This window comes from Oryza brachyantha, chromosome 10 (assembly GCF_000231095.2).
Source record: "Oryza brachyantha chromosome 10, ObraRS2, whole genome shotgun sequence".
Classification (NCBI taxonomy): domain Eukaryota; kingdom Viridiplantae; phylum Streptophyta; class Magnoliopsida; order Poales; family Poaceae; genus Oryza; species Oryza brachyantha.
The window spans coordinates 6,819,043-6,843,328 of record NC_023172.2 but is presented as its reverse complement, the minus strand read 5'-3'; the positions used below and the strand labels follow the sequence as shown (position 1 = coordinate 6,843,328).

General features: G+C 42.1%; 1 protein-coding gene, 1 non-coding gene and 1 pseudogene across 2 annotated transcripts; all 3 read right to left on the bottom strand.

Annotated features, from left to right (window-relative positions):
- Positions 1 to 3,474: 3,474 nt before the first annotated feature.
- LOC121055643 lies at positions 3,475 to 3,613 on the bottom strand. Its single transcript, XR_005812677.1, has one exon. It is a non-coding gene; the product is annotated as a small nucleolar RNA Z247 (small nucleolar RNA).
- An 8,512-nt stretch (positions 3,614 to 12,125) lies between these two features.
- LOC102717828 (UPF0301 protein TC_0483) lies at positions 12,126 to 13,334 on the bottom strand. The gene is made up of 2 exons (XM_006661636.3): positions 13,050 to 13,334; positions 12,126 to 12,966 (listed from the first exon to the last, which is right to left on the bottom strand). Exons 1-2 carry the CDS (start codon positions 13,189 to 13,191, stop codon positions 12,221 to 12,223), a joined length of 888 nt encoding a protein of 295 aa, XP_006661699.1. The 5' UTR covers positions 13,192 to 13,334; the 3' UTR covers positions 12,126 to 12,220.
- Positions 13,335 to 17,806: 4,472 nt separating this feature from the next.
- On the bottom strand, positions 17,807 to 23,585 carry LOC102717553 (annotated as a pseudogene).
- Between the last annotated feature and the right edge of the window lie 701 nt (positions 23,586 to 24,286).

The following is a 24,286-nucleotide window of genomic DNA, read 5'->3' as shown; positions in this document are numbered from 1 at the left end:
GCTGGGTGGTTTGTATTTATTCCATGTCATATAAGCCTAATTTGAAGTTTTATAGGCAATAAATACGATGTGGTATTTTTGATGATGTGGCAAAGTATTAATGAAGATAGATAGAATGAGTTTATAGAGATGAAACCTTCTTTGCACTGTTACCTAGGCAGCTTGTGTCTTGCATGTAACTAAATTGAGAGAGGGATGTTTTATTATAGTTTCAACTTTTTCAAGATGACGTGCAATTCTAGTTAATCTTGTTCATGAAACTTGTATTGAGGATGACCTAAGTGGTTAGTTCCACTGTCACAAAACAATCTAATATTTCATTTTTATATAATGTTTGACTCTGTTTTTATTAAAAAAAGTTACGATTAATATTTTTATTTTTATCAGATGATAAATGATGAATAGCATTTTATGTCTGACTATTTTTTTTAATTTTTAAAAAAAGTTAAATAAGACGAATGGTTAATTGCTAGATAGGAAAACCGAAACCGAAAGACTGATTTGTTTTAGAATGAATGATTGATTTGTTTTGCAACGGAGGGGTTTAGTCCGCGACTGCTTCTCCTTGCGTATGGCACTTTGCAGTCCGGTTGTCGGCCGATCAGCACCCAATGTTCACTTGTTAGTTTGGTCCTGCGAGAAACCTGTTTCATCAGAAAAACTAGTGGTCAAGCCAGGAGAAGCATCAGCATCATTAGAATCATTAGAGCAAGTTCAACAATACAGTCCATAATTAACTCTAATTTATCTATAGTTAATTTAATAGCTAATTCATATAATAGTTATCGCATTAATATATGGTCTCACATCTCTTTACACGCTAAGTCTTAGAACTCATGTTACAACTACCCACAAATTAGTAGCTCACTACTCTTCTCTCTCCTCTCTTGCCTCTTTAAAATAAGCTTATAACTGGCTTATAGAGAGGAGGTAAGAGAGGAGAAAAGATCAGTAGACTATAAATTTATAATCAGCTGTAACATAGACTCTAAGGCACAGTGTGTATGACACGTGTGATATGATAGTATGTGTTTTATAGCTAGCTATTGTATAAATTAGCTATTAGATTAATTATAGATAAATCGTTCCTCGTAGTTGGCTATTGAATCTGCTCTTACCGTATGTATCACTGTCTGCAGCCCTCTGTGTAGGCTGCCGTGTTTTCATGGATTGTTGTGCCGACCCATGTGCATGTGCTTGCTGCTTCATGTTGACCCGGGTGCTGATGTGTCCTGCTGGTCGTCTGACAGGTTTGTCCCACCTGGCGCATGGTGGCTGGTGGCAGCAGATGGATGACTCGATGCAGAGGGCGCAGAAGCTTCTGGATCGTCCGGGTCATCTGCGGCGGTTGCATCTTCAATAGGAGCCGTGGGAACAACGTCTCGATACATAGAATTAGTGCCAAGAGGGGTTAGTGATGGATTAGTCAATTGGTTAGACACTAGTTCATCCCCTCAAGTGAGGGCCACTTTATATCACACGAATAAAAAAGCAGAGAAATATGAAAAACTTAAAATTCTAATAAGAATGTAAGTGTAAAACAGAAGAATGTAAAACACACAAAAAATATAGGAATGGTCGTTTTATTAGACCACAGGAAAAATACAGGAATTTAAGCAGAGATAAAGACTCAAAGGATTTTTTCATGAAGTTCTGCCTCTTGTTAAATTTCCTCCAAAACTTGTATGGAAAGAGGAATTCCATAGTAATTTCATACGATTTCATATGGTTCACTCCTTTGATTCAAAGGGTTTTGTAAGAAAAAAATTCCTATCAAAATGAAATCTTCTAAAATTCCTATGAATTTTTTTTGAATCAAAGAGGACCTAAAAGAGATATCTTAGAGCAAACCCTAGCACGGCATTCGGATGTAATTCAGAAAAGAAAATAAATTCTCATCAAATATGACATCTCTAGAGATATAAACACGGCCGGAAGATATATCGAGGCACTTAAATCCTCTGTGCATGTTGCTAAAGCCAAGAAAAACACATTTTTGGAACAAAATTGTACTTGTGATTATTGTATGGCTGTAGGTGGGGCCAATATGCACACCCAAAAACTTGCAAGGAGTAATCGGGTTTTCGATGGAATAAAACTTCCGAAGGAGTGAGACGTTCGATAATTTGCTAGGAACTCTATTAATTAGATATGTGTCTGCTAGAAAGGTTTCATCCCAAAATTTTAATGTTATCGAGGTATGAGGCAAAATAGCGAGGCCAACCTCAACTAAGTATTATGTTTGCACTTGACAGACCATTCTGTTGATGAGTGTGAGGGCACGAGACATGATGCACAATACGAATTTTAGTAAAAACAGAATTGAGAGATTGATATTCACATCCCCAGACAGTTTGGATAGCTAGAATTTTCCGGTCAAATTGTCTTTCTACCATGACTTGGAACTCTTGGAATTTCTCAAAAACCTAGGATTTATATTGTAAGAGATATATCCAAGTAAATTTACTAAAATCATCGATAAAACTCACATAGTATTTCTTTCTTCCTATATATTCTAAGGCAGGCCCTCACATATCAAAAAATATGAGTTGCAAAGGATGTATGGAAATACTAGTGGATACAGGAAACAGTAGTTGATGACTCTTGGCATGTTGACAAGCATTACAAACTGACTGACTCGAATCTAAACAAGAGAGGTGATTTTTATTCACTATTTGTTTAACAATTGATGACAATGGATGACCAAGATGACCATGCCACCAAGCCGAGGAGAGTTTCTCAACACTGCAGGCTTGCTTCAAGGATGATTTTGGAAGTGGATAGAGCCCCCGTCGTGATGATCCTTCAAGAAGCATTTTCCTTGTGGCCAAATCCTTGACGGAAAATAATCACGGTGGAGTTCAAGAAAAGCAGAGTTATCGGAGATTAATCTATGAACAAAAACAAGATTCTTCTTGGCTTGAGGAACATAAAGAACATTCTTTAACTCTATTTACAACTATTTGGGTTATGAATAGTAGTAGAACCAATATGCCTTATATACATACCTGCTCTTCTTGCGATGTGGATCTGGTCTCCTCCTCCATACCTTTCCTTCATATGGTGAGTTTGTCCAATTCACCTGTGATATGATCAGTGGCACTAGTGTCGATATACCAGTATCAACATCATATGAATTGTTGGAGAGAGCACCAGCAACATGCTACGGATCTCGGACATAATCATCTTCAAATCGATGCCAACAATCTACAGCCATGTGTCCCCTTTTGAAACACACCTGACATGTGGGATGATGGTCAGGTCCTCCTAATTGGCTGTGCTCACATCCACCAGTAAAGTTGTTGGTGGAGATGTTGTTGCTTCCACCACGTCCTCAGGTGCGCAATGTGTTTCCACCGTAACCACGACCACCGATGTTGTTTGCACTGCCTTGACTGCCAAAGCTGCCACCACGATATGCTGAATTGGCAGTGCCTCCAACTTCCTGTCCTCCATTGTATAGAGTCCAGCGGGTTTCAAAATTGAGGAGTTGGGAATATAACTCACCCAACGTGATCGGTTCACCTCTTGCACAAATAGCGGACACCACTTCACTATAATCTAGGCCCAAACCAGTGATGATGTATTGGATAAGATCTTCATTATTGATCATCATACCGTCGGCAATTACTTCATCTCTCAAAGATTTCATCTTAGCAAAATATTCTTAAATTGACATATTACCTCTCTTGGTTGTAGTCAATGTGATGTTGTTAATGACGAAATTTGGATTTAGCTGTTAGAGAGACAAAAGCGCAATGATATAATTGAATCGGACTAATTATGGCAATCAGAATAATCAGGTAGAAACAGAATCGGACAAGTGATAGAAAAACGAAATGGATTGGAGGAGTCTGATTGGATGTGAAAAGGGGAAAAACGGTTTGGAAAGGAAACAGAGTCCATGAAGAAGCAATATGTGTAAATAATAAGTTTGCTGTAGGCATTTATTTAGATAGAATCCGTGTGTAATAAGTTAGGTAATAAGATACAAATATGTATCCATTTCAAGTTAGTTTTAGGGGTAAAAATACCGCACCCCGGCCCACAACTTGTAAATTATCAACAATCATCTGATAAATACAATTTCTGGCGCATCGCCACAATTTTTGACAGGAGGAGCTCTCAGCGTGAGGTTAGTCAACTTTGCAATGTGAGTTTGTAATTGTCAACTCGTCAGATCGATTAGATATGACTGTCTCGGTTTAGTTCCATTAGTTTCGCAATGTAAGTTTGAAACAATGCAGTTCTCAAGGAGTTGAATAAGGAGAATGAGAGGTTGGAGACTTTGGTGAAGTTCGGATGCATTCGAACTTACCAATCGAAGAAAGCCCTCTTCAAAACTATCGTCACTCATCATAACAAGGATAAGTATAGCCTTGGGTATTCCCCCGGCGCAAATGCTAGCTCAAAGAGGGTCATGATCAATGGTAAATCATGTCTAGCATTTGTGAAGGAAGGGGAGTCAAATGGTGAAGAGGGAGGTAAGAACAACCCTGAGGTCAGGCAGTCCGGCCTGGGTTGGCTAGTCCGACCAGACCCCTTTGTCTGGCAGAGAGGTTCGGCCGGACAGTCCGACCCTAGCAGCGCAGGAAGGCTGAGCCTAAGCTTGCCTCAACCCATGACGATCTGGCTAAGCTCAGACTTCTCTATGGTTCTCATGAGATCATGAAGAATAACCGTGGACATGTGGTTGCTATCTTCATTGGATCAAACCAAGAGAGGTGAAGGCCAAGCATATGGATTCCAAAGGAGTTGATCGCTATTGTGAATGGATCCAAACTTAAACAAGTTTGAGTACCTAAATTGCATACCTTCTTTTGCAATCAGTTTCGCTACAGCACCTGCTGCTCTAGCTAATTGCCCACCCCTTCCATGTGTGATTTCTATGTTATGTATGGTCGTGCCTAAGGGCATATCCGTTGAAGTAGATTCTTCTTTTCACTCAAAAAACCCCTTCCCAAACTGTACGAGCTTCTTCCAAAGCATACGACTTTCTAGATGTATATGATGATCTCTAGTCTATAGACAAATGGATCGTATATGAATTGTATGATTCCAATATATATATATATATATATATATGTATGTATGTATGTATGTATGTATGAGAGACATAATAAAGAGAAGACACGAATTTCTTGGTATTTTCAGTCCATCATTATAGACTTTTTTGAGATATTTTGTTTTTTTGTTATTTGTTAATAATTTAATGATTAACATTTCACTAAGGAGAACATAGGCCGCGTTCGTTGGGGAGGTAGATAAGTTAACTTATCTGGCACGGAAAACGTAGTAATAGATTAGTACATGATTAATTAATTATTAATTATTAAAAAATATGAAATAGACTAATATGATTTTTAAAGCACCTTTCCTACAGAAAATTTTCACAAAAAATTTTGGAAAGCGTGCGCGTGGAAAATGAGAGAGATAAGATAAATTATCTTATATGCCGAACGCGGAATCATAGCAAATGAAATTGCTAATTCTAATTAGCAAAAAGGAATGAATATCAAGCATTATAGTATGATTTTAAATACTCTAAAAAAGTAACGCGATAGGTGGAGGGGGGGAGAAAAACCATGGGATATATTGATTCGCATTGAATTGCAAATACATCAATGATAGAATCAATTCAATGCTGAATTGCAATTAGCGGAGTCTCTCAACTAGAGACGAACCGTTGGGGATATTCTTATTTCACAACCTGATATGCATCTTGCGATTGTGGGGTCCGAGAGTGGTTGAATAATTATTGCGTGTGGAAGGAAGTAGACGAAAATAATTTTGGATTCAAAATAGGCGCATTCGACTAAGTCGTACTTCGAATCCAATTTCAAGTTCGATTAGAAGGATAGAAAGGCCATGAGGATGGGAAAAGAAAAATCAAATCTTTTTAATTGCTTCCCTGTTTTTGCAATTTTCTTATTATTTATTTAATCCAATAGAATACTTTTTTTGCAAACTCAAAAATATTGTCTTATAGTTTAGGCGCTTTATCTGTCTTTGGTTTTATCGCTTGCTGTTTTGTCTGGTTCAATAATACGGCTTATCCAAGTGAGTTTTATGGACCTACTGGGCCAGAAGCTTCACAAGCTCAGGCATTTACTTTTCTAGTTAGAGATTAGCGTCATGGAGATAATGTGGGATCCTGTCACGCCCTGAGTTTTCGCAAGCCTAAATTCGTAAAAAGGAAATTGTAAATAATAATTGGCTTAATTAACTTAGGAAAAATCCCTCTAAAGGAATTAATTTAATTAAATCGAAGTTCCAAATCAATTAACGGGTTTTAAACTTCAATTGCAGACTATAAAATTTGGCCAAACAAATTAATTTAAAATTCGGCAAAAGTGGGGCTTTTCTTTTTCCCTCCTTTTTCCTTTCTTTTTTTCCTTCCTTCCCAAATTGGGCCGAAGTCCAATTTGCCTCCCCTTCCTTTTCTTTTTCCTTTTTCTTTTGCCTCTCCTCCTTCCCGGGCCGGCCCAGCCGAGCCAGCCCACCTCTCCCTCCAGGCCGGCCCAGCCGAGCCGGCCTCCCGCTCCTTTCCCGCGCGTCCCTCCCCCTCGCCCCTCCGCCTGGGCCGCCAGCCCAGCTCGCCCCGAGCCAGCTTCGCCCGCGCCCGCGAAGTTTGCCGCCACCTCCCTCCTCCCTCACGCCTCTGACAGGTGGGGCCCGCCTATCAGCGATCGGTCCGGCCGCCGGCCGAGTCCGCCTTCGCCCCGACATCGCCGCGCCGCCGCCGAGTCCTCGCCGCGCCCGACGCGGTCTATAACCGCCACCTCCGCCCTAGCCACGCCACCCTTATAAAATTCGCCTCCCTGCCCGCCGCCGCCACTTTTCCCCTCTCCACCCGAGCTGCCGCCGTGCCTAGCCACCTCGTCGCCGCGCCCGATCTCGCCACCTGTGCGCCGCCATCCGCACCGCCGGCCGTCACCACCCGTCCCGCCACGACGCCGACTAACCGCCATCGTTCCCGCCGCCAGTAAGCCGTCGCCGTCCCCCTTCCCCTCTCTTTTTCCCTCCGCACGCTATCGCTGAGGTCGCCGCCGCTGCCACGCGTGTGCGTGCCCCAGAAGTCACCGTCGCCCCTCCGCCCGTCGTCCCCCTCGCCTCGCCGTCACCGACGCGACCTCGCCAACGCCGGAGCGTCGTCGCCCTCCCGTCACGCCATCGTCGTCGTCCTCCCTGAGCCGCCGCCGTTCTCCCTTCGGCGCCGCCGCTCTTAGCGCCATCGCCAGCTCTCGCGCTGTCACCCACTGGGTCATCGCCGTCCGCGGCCACCCACCGGTTCGCGTCGCTCGCCACCGGGACGCCGCCCTCCGCGCCGGATGCCGCTGCCCTCCTCCGCCCGGCCAAAGCCGTCCTCCCCCTCCTCTCTGTTCTGTGTGGCCGGCTAGTGGGGCCCACATGCCAGCCGGACACCCTGCCCTCTCTCTCCCTTCCCAACGGGGTCCATACGTCAGCCACCCCCTCCCTTCTCTCTCTCCTCTCCTCCCAGGCCCATGTGTCATCCCCTCAATCTCTCCTCTCTCCCACTGACAAATGGGCCCCAGCGGTCAGCCTCCTCTCACTCCTGTGTTGACGTCATGCCTCCGATTAATTGCGCAATAAATCAATAAGGTTTTCTGTTTAGTTTAAAAATACAGATAATCTTCTAAAATTTATAAGTAATTTATCTAGTCTCCGTTTAGGTCCATTCAAGTTTCATTAAATCAAGAAAAATACCAAGAATCCATTAAAAATAGTTTCTTTCTCTGTTTCAGTAGTTTTATAGCCTGTTTTTCTTGTTTTGCCTTGTTTGTCGTAGGTTTTGACCCCGTCGCAGCGCCGTTCGTTCCCGAAGTCGTCGCCAAAGTTTCTCGTGGGTCTAAGCAAGGCACGTGGCATCCTTCTTTGATCATATTGAACCTATGTTTATAAAATTTCCCTGCTTTTACATTCAAACATGCATTGTATTCAAATGTATTTATTGTATTTATCTATTGGGCTATTACCTTTATATCCGTTGATTCTCATTTATTATTGATATCCCAGGGTTAATTTGACTAGAAATAGGCTTAGGAAATGCTTAGCCATGCTTAGTTCAACTAGCTCACCAATTATTATTTAATTATTGATTAGACTTTGATAGACCTTTAATGGTTGTGATCATGGTTAATCTCCCGATGTGGATTTAATATAACTAAAATATTGCTTATGGTGGGCTGTGAGTGCATGGTTTTGAGAATCGCACCCATGGAAATTAAGGACCGGTTCTCGGGAAACCCTGGAAGTCTTACACGTACTAACCACAAGCCAGAATGGGCAACGGTGAGACTCGTAATCTAGCCTATCCCTATTCGATGTACCAAGGCAAGGGTGAGCGTGATGGAGTATGTACGGGCAATCGTGGTGTAACGAAAGCCTCTGCTGCTTCCGGATTCACCAAGACACAAGAGGGGACTGCCCGACTTGGTGTAAAGGAGGGGGTGAAACCTGAAGTGCGGTGCGATTGTCTAGGGAGGGTTAGGTGAAATGTCTTATCATGGTTTCTGTACTGAGGTATCGTGGTGATACGTTGGGGCATGGTAACATGCTTGGGAGCCATGTCTTATGGGTAAAGTTGTACACCTCTGTAGAGTAAAACTATTCAAATAGCCATGCCTGTGGTTAATGGGCGAACTGACAGATTCACTGGGATTAGTTGAACCTTTTAATAATTGGATTAATCTTGGAACTGGTTTGACCCTGTCAACGTGGTGTAACGTTGGTAGTGGTTTGGGTCTGTCGCAACGTGGTTTAACGTTGGGCAGAGGGTTGACCCTGTCGCTACGTGGTGTAACGTTCGATAGCAATTTGGGCCTGTTGCAACGTGGTGCTACATTGGACAGTGGATGATTATTTTAAATGCTACTTTACTTTTATTTCAGTCTATTTTATTTACTGTTTGCTAAATTACTGCAGCTTTGAGCAATTTAACCTTAGCCTATCCGTGTATCCTATTGCATTCATTATTCCCCCTGCTCTTGGGTGTTACTTGTTGAGTACGGTGGTTTGTACTCAACCTTGCTTAATTTTTCCCCACCAGAGAAAGTGCCAGAGTTCCAGTCAGAAGGTTGTTCCCAAGGTTGAAGTGAGGTTCAGTCTGCCGTCGAGAATGCCTGTGGTGTGGAGCCGTCTTCGCCAACTGAAGCTGAAGATTAGATGGTTTAGTTTGTTTTCCTTTTCCACTGCATTTCGATAGATAATTGTTTTTATTTGTTTTTAAGTCATGGAACTGTGTATTAATTTGTCATAGTGTGTACTCGGGATGATTCCTGGACGGAGATTAATGCATGCTATTATTCAGAAATTGGTGTAAATTTCTGGGCGTGACAGATCCGCCCAAGGACCCACAGGTTTAGGTAAATATCTAATGTGTTCCCTAACGGAGAGGTTAAATGTGACTTGTCTTTTGTAGGCATACTCCTCCCGATGGCATGTCTCTCTCACGTGGCCATCGCATTAAATGTGACGGATGACTGTGAGAGAGCCGCGACGGCCCCTCGATCGGACCGCTGGATTCCAAGGAGTGCCGACGCCTTCTACCTACCCACTGACAGATGGGACCGGACATGAGCGGCGTGGTGCTGGGTGGACTAATGGCAAGCAACCGCAATAGTCCCTATGAAAATGATCACTTGCCAGCCATGGGCATAGGAAATAGTGGCCGTTGTGGTGTCCCCTTGCAGTATAAAAAGAAGCCCTTGAAAGTGCATCTAACCCGTAAAATGAATTTCGGATGATTAATGACAATCCTAGTCAAAGCAAGTGTGTGCTAACAAATTGTGGATGCAGAGAAGTTTGACTCATGCACGGAATGTGCGAAATTGTTTTAAGCGAGAAGTGATCCAAGAAGGCGAAAAGCAAACGGAGTCAAGACGATCGAAGTCGTTTTGAGTTATAGGACAATCCGTACTATTAAGAGGGGTCACCAAGTCGCTACATGCATCTGTGAGTGAGTGATGAGTGGTAGAGGCTTATATGAGTGAAATTCCAGAGAGCCTGGACCGTACAGTTCGGCCCCAGGCTATAGCAAGAGTACAAGTAATAGCCGGACAGTCCGGTCCCTGGGCCCGGACAGTCCGGCCCATGTAACTTTATCCAACGGCTAGCTGACGTTTGACTGCCCTTTATAAGTCACCTCAGGATTCTAGCATTGTGAGGTTAAGGCAAGGGCCATTCCTAGATTGTGAGGTTAGAGATCAGTGAGTGATTATGAGTGTCTTTGAGTGATTATGAGAGTTGTTGAGTGATGTTGAGCGACCAAATGGATGTATGTGGATACGTGGAGGCCTATTGCTTTTAGAGTTCATGCTCCTAGATGGATAGGCATCGCCCACGAGCCTTCAAGCTTTGTGGATCACCCGGGATCAAATTTGTGAAGGTTGGTGTCTAACCTCCACAAGGAAATACGTAAGTTTTCTAGTGGATTCTTGTGGTTCGACTTAGAAGGTTGCCATGTAGAGCAGGTTGCAACTTAGGGCTAGGCAAGGCATGTTGATCTAAACTTTGGTAGTCGATCAAGGGCTTGCTAGCGCTTAGGAGTGAACTCGGAGACCCATGTTGCCCTTGTGTGAGGAAGCCAAGAGAGGAAAAAGATCAAGAGGGATCCTGCTCAGTGGAGCACCTCAACGAAAAGTAGGATCCAAGGATCCAAACTTCGGGTAAAAATCTCTCATGTCCATCTTTGTGTGTTTCTTGGTTTCTTGTTGTTTGTGTGATCTTCTTGAGTTCATCTTTCACACACATACTACACATTCCCAGGAACTTCATCAAGAAATGAGGACTTAAAAGTCCCTCCTTTCTCTGACCAGACGATCCTATGTTCATAGCTAGATGGTCCAGCCAGAGCTCCTGGCCCAACCTGAGAGCCCCGACCGGATGGTCCGATCCCTGAGGCCGGACGGTCCGGCTACGAATTGAAGAATTTTTCAGGACACCTATTCACCCCCTCTAGGCTATCTCCCTAGGACTTCAGCCCTAGCCAATAGCGAAGAGGACAAGAAGAACATTCTCACAGAAGCTTGTAATGCATTTACTCTCATAGTGTGCAAGCAACATGAGTAGGGTATTATGCCTCCCGGTTGCTCAAACCTGTATAATCTCTCCGCGTTCATTCGAGGGCCTGACCGCCCAAAAAACTCTCCTTTGCTAGTCCCTTCACCCTGACAAGGCTTTTGGGCCCTGTCCTCACACCCCTACGCCGAACTCACTGACGGGATCCCACGGACTCCCGCTCGAAGAGCTTACGCTCCGACAGTATTGCAAATATGTAGCTACATCAAATAGAGATACTACAGAACCAAATGCTCCTACTATGGATCTATTCCGTGATAAGTTGGCCACCACTCTTTCTCTAGCTTGGAACTAGAATTAATGTATTGGCAAATGGTCTATGTTCGAATGATGAACTTTGTTCTTTGTCTATCATTAGTTATATATAGACAATTGTTTTTTATTTCAAATACAATTATAATAATGTACATCATATTATAAATCTTATAATATTCTACATCATATTACATCGCTTACACAAGTTCTGCATACATCAAAATAGACACCAATCACTAATTAGTAGCATACTTGACATTTGTCAGATAAATCTTATTTTTCTAGAGCTAGAGGTATGCTACATGCCAAATAGAACCACCAACTCCACAAACTTCTTAGCAGAGTTGCTCCTAGGTGAAGCTAGTAGAGCAAAACAGGAAAAATTAAAACAGAGCCGTGCTAAACAGATCCTAAGTCTTAGAAAAGTTGTACCACACGTATCAAGCAACCTCATGTATCGCATAAGTACCCAAGTTTCTATGAGTAAAATGGAGATTCACAAAGCGGTGAAAACCACCACCCAAGAGGAGTTGAACATTCTTCTCTGTTCGCTTCTGTTTATGTTTATAGGTCAAAATTTAAATTTTTGATTTTAAATTTAAAGTTGATTTTAGGGGCTTTTTTAGGAAACTTATTTTCCGGCCAAAGCTTTGAGAGCGCTAAGAATACATATTTATAAATTATTTTTCGTTTGAAATTATATCAGCCTTCAGGAGACGTGGAGCATGCATATCTACACGTGCCAAAATCGTTAACCTGGAGGCATTAGTTAATTACTTTACCTTGTGACTTAATTAAGAGATTAATTAATTAATTACAACACACACGGACGCACACACAGAGTTCAGAGGTGTAGTTGCATCGGTCACCAGACCCTCCTCTCGCCGACGAGCCCCTGCACCTCCTCCCAGAGGCCGCCCTTGACGACGGTGGCGAGCCCCAGCACGGCGGGGCTGCACGCCGCCACGCGCCACAGCCCGGCGCGCACCTCGTCGCGGAGCTGCTCCCGCTCCCACCCGCAGAAGCCGTCGAAGAACCGGAAGTCCCTCACCCCGACCACGCCGCGCTTCACCAGCTCCGCCGCGCACCCCACGCTCTCCCGCGTCCCGTAGTGCACCCCCGGCATCACCTCGTCGAACAGCCCCGTCCGCCCCACCACGTCGCCCGCCGCCGCCGCGCGCGGCCCCAGCAGGAAGAAGCACTCCTCCAGCGGGCCCCCGAAGAAGAGCGGCCGCCCCGAGAAGGCACCGGCGATGTCGGTCTCCGCGAACACGGCCTGCGCCTCCTTGATCGACATCAGCGACGGCCGGTTCAGGATCACGCCGACGGGGCCCAGCACGCCGGCTGACAGCAGCAGGATCACCGTGCGCTCGAAGATGTGCGACCCGTCCAGCTTCTCCGTCGCGACCAGCAGGCACCCCTTCTCCGGCTCCACCAGCGGGTGCGCCCACTTGTCGCCGATCTTCACCGGCTCCGGCGTCGTCGACGTCCTCCTCGCCGCCGCCACCGCCGGGTTCACGCTCTTCGCGTACTGCTCGCTGAAGTAGAGCTGCGCCCGGAACGACCGCCAGTCCGGGTCGATCGCCGGCGCCGCGCCGTCGTAGCTGCAACCTGCACATCCCAATCGCCACACAAACCATCAAACTCCATGCAAAACGAATCACCAGCGCGCGCACAGGCGATGGATCACTCACAGGTGGTCACCGACGAGCTCGCCGCTCGCCGGCCGCCGCCCAAGAGCAGCTGCGGCCTGGCCTTCGCAGCGCCGGCCGGCGACGGCATCGCCAGGCTCTTGACCCTGCCGGCCTTGGAGGTCAGGAAGCACGAGGTCTCCATTGCTAGCTTAACTTAGCTACTACGTACGCACGCTACTAGTGACTAGTGAGTAAATAGGAAACACCGGAGGCAGCAGCGCCACAAATCTCCAGCCATCAATCCAAACATGGATATGCCTTTCACTTTTCTTCTTTTCCTTTTTGCCTTTCTCTTTTTTTTTTCCGATGTGGACCAATGGCGGCGCGCGAAGTGGCATCACCGGGGTAGCGACACGTGGACGGCGGCGGAGCTTGTGGCTGGGGAGAGGCAGCTCGAAGTACATGGCTTGGTGAGAACTGGGAGAAACTCTTGGCTAGGGAGGCCAGGAGGATGCAGACACCATGGATAGACAGCAACTGGGAGCATGGCGGCTACAGGGAGGGACCATGGTGTTTGGATCTTACTAGCTTGCAGTTGCAAGCTTGCAATTTTGTGGCTGTTGGTGCATTGGATAATTGGAGTGTGTGCGAACTGCACCGAGAGAAGTTCTGGACCAAGAGAAATCTTCAAAGCTGTGAACTTGTTACTGTCACTGGGAAGAGGATTTGTGATCAGTGGTCAGATGGATGGGGATGATCATCTGTTTCCAAATTAGCAATCAGCAGAGACGCTGGCTCTTTCAATCATTCAATGTGAAAAATCAAGCAAGGAATGGTCAGCTTCAGTGTGAGAGAAAAAAGCAAGAACAATCAATCGACGGTCCAGATAAGGTGTTGCGTGTGATGGCAAAACAAGTGCACCGTATTTTTTTACGTATGATTGATTGGGATTGTTCATTCTGGATTGCGAGGTCTACACGTCTGGAACTTTGTTAACCAGAGGACCACTCTAAAAGCGTATATTATGAGTACTGTAGCACCCTTCACTCCGTTGGCCCGTCATCATCGTCCGTCTAATCTTTATTGGCTTAACAGCAAATTTGAATTTTGGAGTTAATTTTGGGAACTTTTTTTTTATCATAACCTATAGCTGACTATCAGCCTTATCAACACTAAAAAATAATTTATAGGTAAAACTTTTATGTCTTAAGCAATCTAAAAGTAAATGGTGAAAAATAAACTACGGGTAAAAAGAACTTCACAATCAACACCAAACTATGTTTTAAAATTCAAAGTTCTGCACTGCCTTCTAGAATTTTGAAACACGAATAATACAAATATAAATGTTTCACCGATAAATTCTTTTCAGTTTCTTTTTCATATTTGTGTGTCTTATCCATTCATAATCGCCATAACATATCAGATCAGTAAATCCCTCCTCTTGCAGTTATGCAACCAAACAGCAGATTAGGTCATGAAGAATCCATCAATTATCATCCTGACCAAAAAAAAATGAAGGAGTTTAGGATTAAGCCTAGAGAAATAATGGCGAGGTACTAGTACCACACCCAACTTAGCCTGAAGATATGGGATACTGGATTCACACCACTTCCAGCAAGGAAAATCAAGAGAGAAAGAGTAAAATACATGGACAGTCACTTACATCCATGAACTTGAAAACTATATATCCAGGTCCATAATCTTGGTTTAATGATTCGTAGTGGATCCAAACCTCATTTGATCTAGGCTGACTCCCGACGTGGCAATCCACGTAGGAAGAACATTTACAATTTACTCCTTTTATGATAAAGAATGCTAGAATTTGTAATTTAATCCTTGACGGTACACCTCTCTAGAAACCTCCAAAAAATCCCCCAACCCCTCCCTCACTAATCGCCGCTCTCCCTTCCTCGAATGCTATGGTTGAGGGAAGAATGGGAGGAATGTGAGGGGTTTGGGGATTTCTAGAGAGGTATTGTACCATCAAGGATTAAATTATAATTATTTTAGCATTTTTTATCGTGGAGGGGGTAAATTGCAAATGTTCTTCCTACGTGGATTGCCACGTCGGGAGTCAGCCTGTGTCAAATGAGGTTTGGACCCGCTACAAATCATTAAACCAAGATTATGGATCTAGATATGCAGTTTCCAAGTTCATGGACCTAACGGACACTCGCTCTCAAGTTTAAGACCACCCATATATTTTACTCGGAGAGAAATTTAGAATTAAGGACAATCCCCTCGATTGGCAGGGGAAAGACCGTCCCCACGGCTTTCCGAGCTAATAGGAAAGCTCATCTAAAACAGACACAGTTCCTCACGTAAAGGCAGATGACCATTGTCATTGACATGTGGGCCTCACCATCCATGGGCCCACCGAGTCTCTCTTTAACTTTTAAGTCAGAGGATCTAGTGAGAAATTTAACAATATGACACTCCATAAAGGTGGCTTTAACAGGATGTCATCCTATAGAACGTCCTTATAAAAATGTCACTCCATAGAGTATGCTTCTTACTAAAATACCAGAGGTGATTAGAGGCTAACCCGCGTTCGTCCTAATGAGTGTAGAGGGTTAGGTATTCAGAACCTAGAGATCCAAAATAAGTGTATGCTTAGCAAATTGATCTTTAAGTTAATTAACAAAGAGAGAATTTGGCAGAAGTTGCTTAGGAAAAAATACTTGGATAAAAAAACCATTCTGCAGGTTCAAAAACAACATGGGTACTCTCATTTCTGCGCTACTCTCATGGCTGCGAAGGATTAATTCCAACAACTTGTTCACTTCAAGGTGAACAATCGGAGACAAGTTATATTTTGGGAGGATTGGGTGGGAAACCGGTCTCTTGAGAAGGAATTCCCTAATTTGAACAACCTGGTTAGGAATAAAAACAAGGTTGTGGCTGAAGTGCTACGAAGAACACCTCCGAATGTGTCGTTTAGAGGAATAGTGGGAACAAACTTGAAAGATTGGTATGCCATAGTCTCAAAAGTGATTAACATTAATCTGACAAATGAGCATGATCAATTCATTTGGAAAACCAATAAGGTTTGTTCACCGTGAAATCCATGTATAAGTTATTAATGTCATTAGGTGTAATACCCATGAAGTCCTTAATTTGGAAAGTAAGAATTCCGTTAAAAATTAATGTATTTCTATAGTATCTAAAAAAGGAGTGATTCTAACAAAAGATAGCCTAGCGAAAAGAAAATGGAAAGGTAGCCTACTAGGTAGCTTCTCTAACTCTAAAGAATCGACATAACACCTCTTCTTTGATTGTATAATGGTTAGATATGGTTAGAGTACGATATACCTTACGTTTGGAATTAGACAACCACGAAGTATTTCTCACCTGTTGGGAAATTGGTTGAATGGTTTTGATACTAAATTTAAAAGACAAATTTGGTTGGGCATAGCGAAATTCTGTTGGGTTGTTTGGCTTTGTAGGAATGATATGGTCTTCAATGGCTACAATCATACATCTCTTTTGCAAGTAATATTCAGAGGAACGCATTGGACAAGGCTTTGGTCTTTGCTTCTTAAAGAAGATGAGAGAGAAGAGGTTCAAGCCATGTGCAGACTTTTGGAGAAGCGAGTCATGGAGTTTTTCGCTACATATGGATGGAATTTTAGAAGGAGAATTAAAGCGTAGCCTTGCATTATTCCTTAATTAATTATTAAACTTTCTTATTTGTTCCCATGTAACAGGATGAGTCTTATGTACTCCTAACTGTGGCTTTGGTTGTGGCTTTGGTTTTGGCTATGTATAACCTGACAAGGTGTAGAGGTTGGGTTTAATATAATCCATTATCTAAAAAACCAGCGTTCGTCCATGCGGTCATCATCGGAGTCATCGCCTGTCCTGAGCCAGCCGCTAGTGACGACTCGGCCGCCGGAGTCATTGCCTGTCAGCGCGCGGCCACCAAAGTCATCGCCCGTCAACGCGCGGTCGCTGGAGTCGCCACCCGTCGACGACGACAAGGAGGAGGCAAAGTGGAGGCTGAAGATGGCGACGACAGCTGCGACAGTAAATGGTGGCAACGCCGGCGAGGAGGATGGGGGAGAGGAGGGAGTACGAATCCTCCCCGGCTACGACGACGGGAAAGGCGCCGACGGTAGGAGAAGGGAGAGGAGGATTAAAAGCATCTAATCACTCCTAAAGTATTAGAAGTCTCTAATCACCACAAGTGTGATTAAAAGCCTCTAATCACCCTAAAGTGGCATTTTATTAAGCATACTCTATGGAGTCGCATTTTTATAAGAATGTTCTATGGGGTGACATTCTGTTAAAGCCACCTTTATAGAGTGACATATTGTTAAATTTCTCGGTTGTATTTAAGGCGCCTGCCTTGTACATGAGGACCAGCAAGTGTAAGCCCTATTAGGAATAGTCTCACAATGGAAGTTTAGGAGGAGTGGCACTAACTTAAAAGGTGAGGAGTGTCTCAACTCATGGGCTAGTTTTTGGAATGTAGAAAGGCTTCTTCTTGGTTGGGCCGGCGTCTTCCGATGTTGGACCAACAAGTGGTATTAGAGCTGGATCTATAATCTTGGCCCGTGCACACTCAGGAGGTGTAGGCCCAAAGACCAGTGGACCATGGGTTCCTGTGAAGCCGGTCAGTACTGAGGTACATCAATGTTGTGACAGGGGAGATTGTTAGGAATAGTCTCATATTAGAAGTTTAGTGAGAGTGACACCAACTTAAAAAGTGAGGAGTCTCTCACCTCATGCGCTAGCTTTTGAAGTGTAGAAAGACTTCCTCCTGATTGGGCTGGCATCTCCCGATTATTGGGGCAACAAGCCCTTAAAGGCTTCAAAATAAAAAATTGGCAACGATGGTTTGAAAAGCACAAAGACCATGCTGTGAGGATATATAATATAAAAGCTACACTGTAATAAGTGATGATATTTAAACTATAAGTACAAACATCAAAATCATGCCAAAAGAAAGCTGGAGAAGACTGACAAGAAGAAACTAGCATGCTGATCAGATAACAATTTCTGGAGCACTTCAAGCTAAAGCATCAAGGATACATTCATCTGATCCAGGATATTTATTCTACACGATTTGCAACAAAAAATAAGCAAGCTATGAAAAGAGAAAACTATGGGACATCTCAGGCTAAGGGCCTGTTTGCCCTCAGTTTGCCAACCTGCAAGTTTAGCATGGCATGGCACAACTAGGCTAGTGTTTATTAAATTACCAATATTATCACGACACAGAAAGGGTAGTGTGGCTCAGCTGCAGTTCCATACACTTTCTTCAGCAAAAGAATGGCACTCAAATCTTTGGCTGTACTTGCAGCGCAACACACAACTATAAAAGGGAAAATGTCCCTCCAGTTTGCTATGACCTTGCAAAACGAATAAGTAGGGTTAACAAGACCCTTCCTTTGATGTCTTGACGATGCTAAATGGTAAAGCTAAGCCTGACAATGAGATGAATGGAAATGGAATCATTCAACCCAGGGCTAAATTATCAGATCTAAAACATATTAAATAAGAATGATATATTGGCTGTCAAAGTAAAGCAATACACCAATAATAAATATTATGGTATATGGACATAAAATGCTAGATTCATCTGAAAAGTAAACACATAATGTAAGATTTTTATCCTCGAATCATGATTTTGGGTTTTATCCTCCAAGCACACTTTTGGGTTGATAGCGGCTAGAGAAGGCAAGGGGTATATACCCACTGGGTTCTCTTACCCCACACCCATGTAAATCAAACACTCCCGCTCTAAGACCCAAACCCGCTCACGGGTGCAGTATTTCTCCATACCCACACCCATGTGGGTAATGGTACCCATCAGGTAACCATACCTGCCACAGAAACTTCATATGCATAACAATCGAGTGCCCGGAAGCAATGATTCCAACAACCATAATTCAAAAGCAACTAAGCAAATCATCCAGCCACGTTCCAAAATCAAGAAGAAATGATAATTTAAATATAATGAAATGATTTTATACTTAGGGTATTAGGGTTTCATGGTTGTTGGGCCTGGGGCAATCCACAGTTTTGTGCTAGGTCTACAATTGCTTTTGACCTATGGATTAGTGGATACAGGTGACCAAACAGAATACTGCATACCCACACTTGGTGTACCCAATGGGTAAGGATTTTTAGCCCGTTAGCATACCCATGGGTATAACATTGGACTACATATGACACCTAATAGAGTAAAAATCCACCAGGTCTCAGGGACTCACAGGCCACCAGTTTCCAATTAACTAACATAAATTTGTTAGCAAATCTGAATTAAATGAAAGAGGACTTACAAGTTTGCAGTAAGCTTGAAATGTCTTTATTCATAAGTTGTAAATGATCCAGCAATTTGATCAGCACTATGCATTTCAAAGAACAGAAGTTAGTTCATTCTTGCTATCACTTAGTAGCACAAATAGCATACTTCACTCTGGTTGGAGGCTCATACATTTTGATCTGGTTTACTATTGCTTATTCCATCACAGTAAGATGAGGTTCCCTTGTTGGTCTGAGAATGAAACTTGTCAGAGGAAAACAAACTAAAACATTTCTACAATTAACATGTGATTGTGTAAGTTGCAAGCAGTCATCATTAGCAGAAAAGTACATACATTATCAATTATTCTGTTAGTTTGGCTTCCAGATGATATGTCACTGTGTGGTCTGGCAGTATTGCTACTACACACATTTGGTTCATTGTTTCTGCATCCAGATCCTGCATTGCCATTTGGACCAGGATTCTTGTTACCTGCACATTGATTGATAGTGCCAGGTCTTCCAGTGTTTCTGTTACCAAGAATCTCCAGCTTTTTTGCCTTGTGTTTTTTCCCTCCGATATGGGCACCAAAATTAAATTCAGTAACACAATCCACCTTACATATTTTGCACCAAAAGGAAGGTACCAAATTTGGTCTGGGAGTCTGCAAAGCCTGCGATGGAGGCTGTAGAATTTTCAACTTTTTCTTTGAGGGGTACCAATTTGCTGGCGGTCTTTGCATAGTGGAACCAACAAAACATGTTTGTGCTGAGGGAATACTGCTGTCCAAGGCTGAATTCCTCGTCAGGAAATCAGGGGATGAACCAGATCCAACATCCTGAAACATTTTATAAGAACTTATTGACAAAATTTTATTATGTAAAGTAATGTAGCAAGGTGCACAGTAACAAATAACACATCGTCTGTCATGATTATGGACAACGATGTCCGCTTGTGTACTTCACTACTTAAATACATGCTAAGCTATACTCATTATTCGGAAAAGCAAATTGAAACTATTAAAAACCAGAAACTGGAAGTCTGGAACGCAGGGGAACCAACTGTACAAGGACTGAGGAGTCAACAACCCAGTGTAAATCAAACGAAAAATTCCACAGCTAGAATCATTATTTTGAGTGCTATATTAGATATATACCACGTTGCCACTGCAAAGTGAATGGTAATGTGATTTATGGATATGCCACTGCAAATATGCTGTTGTGACATTTTTTGGATCACAGTGTACCATTTTTGTTCACCCTCCCTAATCTTTTTCTCCTCTGTGCCTCCTTGTCTTTAGCTATAGCCAACACTACTATCAGACCGCAGCAACCAGCAAAATCAGTTTTCCTAGTATTTTCCCTCCAGTTCCAGCAATCCACTCCAACAAATAGTGATTGGCCTTGTGGTGAGTGTAGTGAGGTCATGGAACCCTTTAAGCATCACCATTTAAAGATAGCATATTTTGATGGGAAGAACTCTAGTGCTATGTCGGCATGTATAACTAAAGAAAACTTTGTTTCCATGGTTAGATGATAAAGAAACCCATAGGTAGTAGTGCATGTAAGTATGTAACATCATCAATTTGAAAGTGTCTTATATGTTACAAAGATCAAGAATCCCCCCGTTTTTAATTAATTAGGACAGAACTCATAGGTAAAACTGCAGAACCAGACTAGAATTAAAAACTGCAAAATGACAACTGGTGTACAAATGTTTAATTACCTAGGGACAACACAAATGATCAAGCCACATTTACAAGATAAAAGGCTCTTTTTCGTTGAAAAAACTGGGTTGTCCAGTTAGTGAAGAAAACATCCTATTATGAAATTGTCAAATATCTTCTATTGGTCAGCTTAGTTGTGACACTATTTGCATTTTACCAATCTGCTCAAACAATTTTTGCATAAAGTTACTCAAAATTCATCAAACCAGAAACTTACTTTCAGCAGTGGATGGTCCCTGTTAATGCCAACCAGCAGATGTGAATGACTACGTTCAATCTTTTGCCGATATTCCAACTCCCTTCTAAGAGCTTCTTCACACGTGATAGTAGGATATGATGACATATTCAACTTGTGCATGCTAATAACACCAACTTTCAACTGCCAGTTGTATCTCAGCCTCAGCTAACAAAGTATTCCCTTCCATGTTGTATAATGGTCAGAAGATTTGCGGTGACTTTCAACATTTACAAGCAAAGGCATTTCACTAGTTTCTGAAGGTGTGCTCATATGGTGCAAGGCTGTGAGAACAGTTGCAGAATCATCAATCTGCCAGAAAATAATAATATGGTCAAATCAATACCATATTTGGAGTTTGGACTCATCTGTATCATCAAGCATCAAAGACATTTCGAATAGGCCAGACACAGATTAATCCTCAATTTAATAGCAACACGCCAATTCATTAGCTTGAATAGCTTTGTTTTATCCAGCTATATGTGGCGATGACAACAAGAAAAAGGCAAAGGCATTTAAGTTTGCTATGGAAAATTTCCACATGTACTACAGTTTATTAATATGTAGATTCAATTTGATCCACAGCCAAAGTCAGCTGTGGCAAACGAATAAAATCCACACCATGTAGGCAAATCTCTATAATTGAAAAGTTTTCATCAGGATACTTCCAGAACGAGCTACGTTATCAAGCAAAAAAATGGCTATTGGATTCACAAAAAGACAAAGCAGGTGCAATAGATATTAACCATCAGATGAAATATGGTGGTGAAAGGAGGATACAGAAATAGAAAGAAGGTTCCAGATCCTTCGTGTGGTTTCGATTGTAATGATCCATCACATAGGGACCCTTTGTAATATTTATTTCACAATCAAGTCCTAACCATGACTATTTAGTATTCCAAAAATTGTAAACTTATTTACAAATATATGTAATAGTTTATTTATGTGAGAACGAGGCTTAAGGTTGGGTGTTTTAAAAATAAATATATTTTAATTTATCTACACATACATAAGTATAATACCAAAATATATATTTATATATATTAATAACTATGCTATAAAAATAAGGAACATCAACATTTTACCATGAAACACGATGCATAGGACATTAATAGTCATTTTAAAAGTACAAATACAATACAAATGTTATATTATTTTACATCACTAAATATGAATTGGCTATAAAGGGTGTGCGCTATTAATAGGGGACAAAAGACATGTGTCAACAACAGGCACACCCAATAAACAGAACATTTTTATGTCCAAACTTTCATATTGTGAGAAAAAATGATTGAGTGTGGTTACTCATGGTCACAAATATTTTATCATAATTTATGGCAAACTTTATATTGTCATGTTAGTCTGTAACAGAGTTGTTACAAATTTAACAGGCTAGTACGACAGTTCAGGTGCAACCTGATCTCTCTACTTGAAACAATCACATAAAAGGCCATTTCGATTAAACTTCACTAACACAAATGAAAGCACCTTAGCTAGATAACACGTATTCCCGGGTTTACCTAGATTCATCTATATATATCAATATATATGTTTTGTATATGTGTCTAGATTCATTAGCACACATATAAATCCATGCAAGACTAGAAAGTATTATAATGTGAAACCAGGGGAATATAACAAAAAGTTCAATACCTGAAAAGAAATAATTACAGTATCCAGTAGTTGCAGATAAAAAAACAGCACAAAACTAAGTACGAATAGTACCAAGATGGGCTGATATTTCTGCACTATACAATTTCCGAGCAAATAACAAAATGAAGTTATTCCTCCACAGATACTTTTGTACCGTCTAAAACTAACCAAATGCAGCGGTTGACCTGACACAAATGTGCATGTGCTGTGAGAGAAATTACAAACGTAGTTAACTGGCTACGAAATGCAAAAACATCCCAGTTTACAAATCTCACGAATTCAAAAATATGTAGAAACCAACAGGGTATTCTATCAACTCCCATTACAGGATGGCAGGATCAGTGGCGAATCAGAAAATAAGCAATAAAAACACAATTAGTACCTGAGATGACACGAGTGCTGCAGTTAGTTGGTAGCAGTGGCGGATCCCCAAACTCTTTGGGAACAAAAAGAACCTGTCATCAAGGAAAATTAAGCCAGATCCAGAAGAGAACCTACCTAGGGTTCACGATGCAAATTCCAGAAGAGAAAAAAACATAGAGCGCGTGGATAGAGAGATGAGAAAGGAGGATCTGGATGGATGGATGCTCACCGAGGACGACAGCGCCCCTGCTCGCGGGAGATCAGAGCAGGCGGTGGGAGGAGGAGCCCGTTCCCGGCGGAACGAGCGCGGGCGGAGGCGGGGAGCTCGTCGGCGGGTCGTGTACGGGGAAGAGAGGGCGGAGAGAAGAAATTCAGAAGCTCCACAAAAAAAATACGAATCTGCATATCCATATTTTATTCATTGCATTTGATACGTTTGCCAAGCAACGGTTATATTGCAAATCAACTATGTAATGAATTTTTACACTCCCAAAAATATGTTTTCTTGGTTAAACTGTCTGTATAATATGGAGGGGAGGGAATAACATTTAAATTTAGCTTTATATAGTTTAAATTTTGTGTTAATATTAAATAGTGTGAATAAATATTTAATTAAAATTTTCCTTGCAATATGTGAACTTGATATTACAATGATTTTGAAATTAGTGCATCAATTTTTTATAATGTTTTTGAGACTAGCAAATTCATCGTGCGTTACAACTGGATTTTATATTTTAAAAATATCATTAATATTTTTAAAAAAACAGAGTACAAATAAAAAAAGAAGGCATTATAAACTTTAAAACTAGTATGCAGCATGCACAAGCAAACATCAAATGGAAATCACCATTAGATACTAGAGTATAATTTAAAAGGGATTATTGTTAAAAGGGATAATTGTTAATCCAAAGATAAACCCTAAAAACAATTTATTAGTCGATATGATATTCTCATGAACTAAATTAATATTAGATATTTTCTCCACAAAGCATCCTAAATTTTCACATGGGATATTTCAGTATACTCTTTTGCAATAGTTTTGTCAACATATATTATTTATTTAAGACTTA

Coding starts and splice junctions, on each gene's coding strand:
- LOC102717828 (XM_006661636.3), bottom strand. CDS start 13,191: ATGGAGACCTCGTGCTTCCTGACCTCCAAGGCCGGCAGGGTCAAGAGC. Junction 12,967..13,049: donor GAGCTCGTCGGTGACCACCT/GTGAGTGATCCA, acceptor TGGGATGTGCAG/GTTGCAGCTACGACGGCGCG.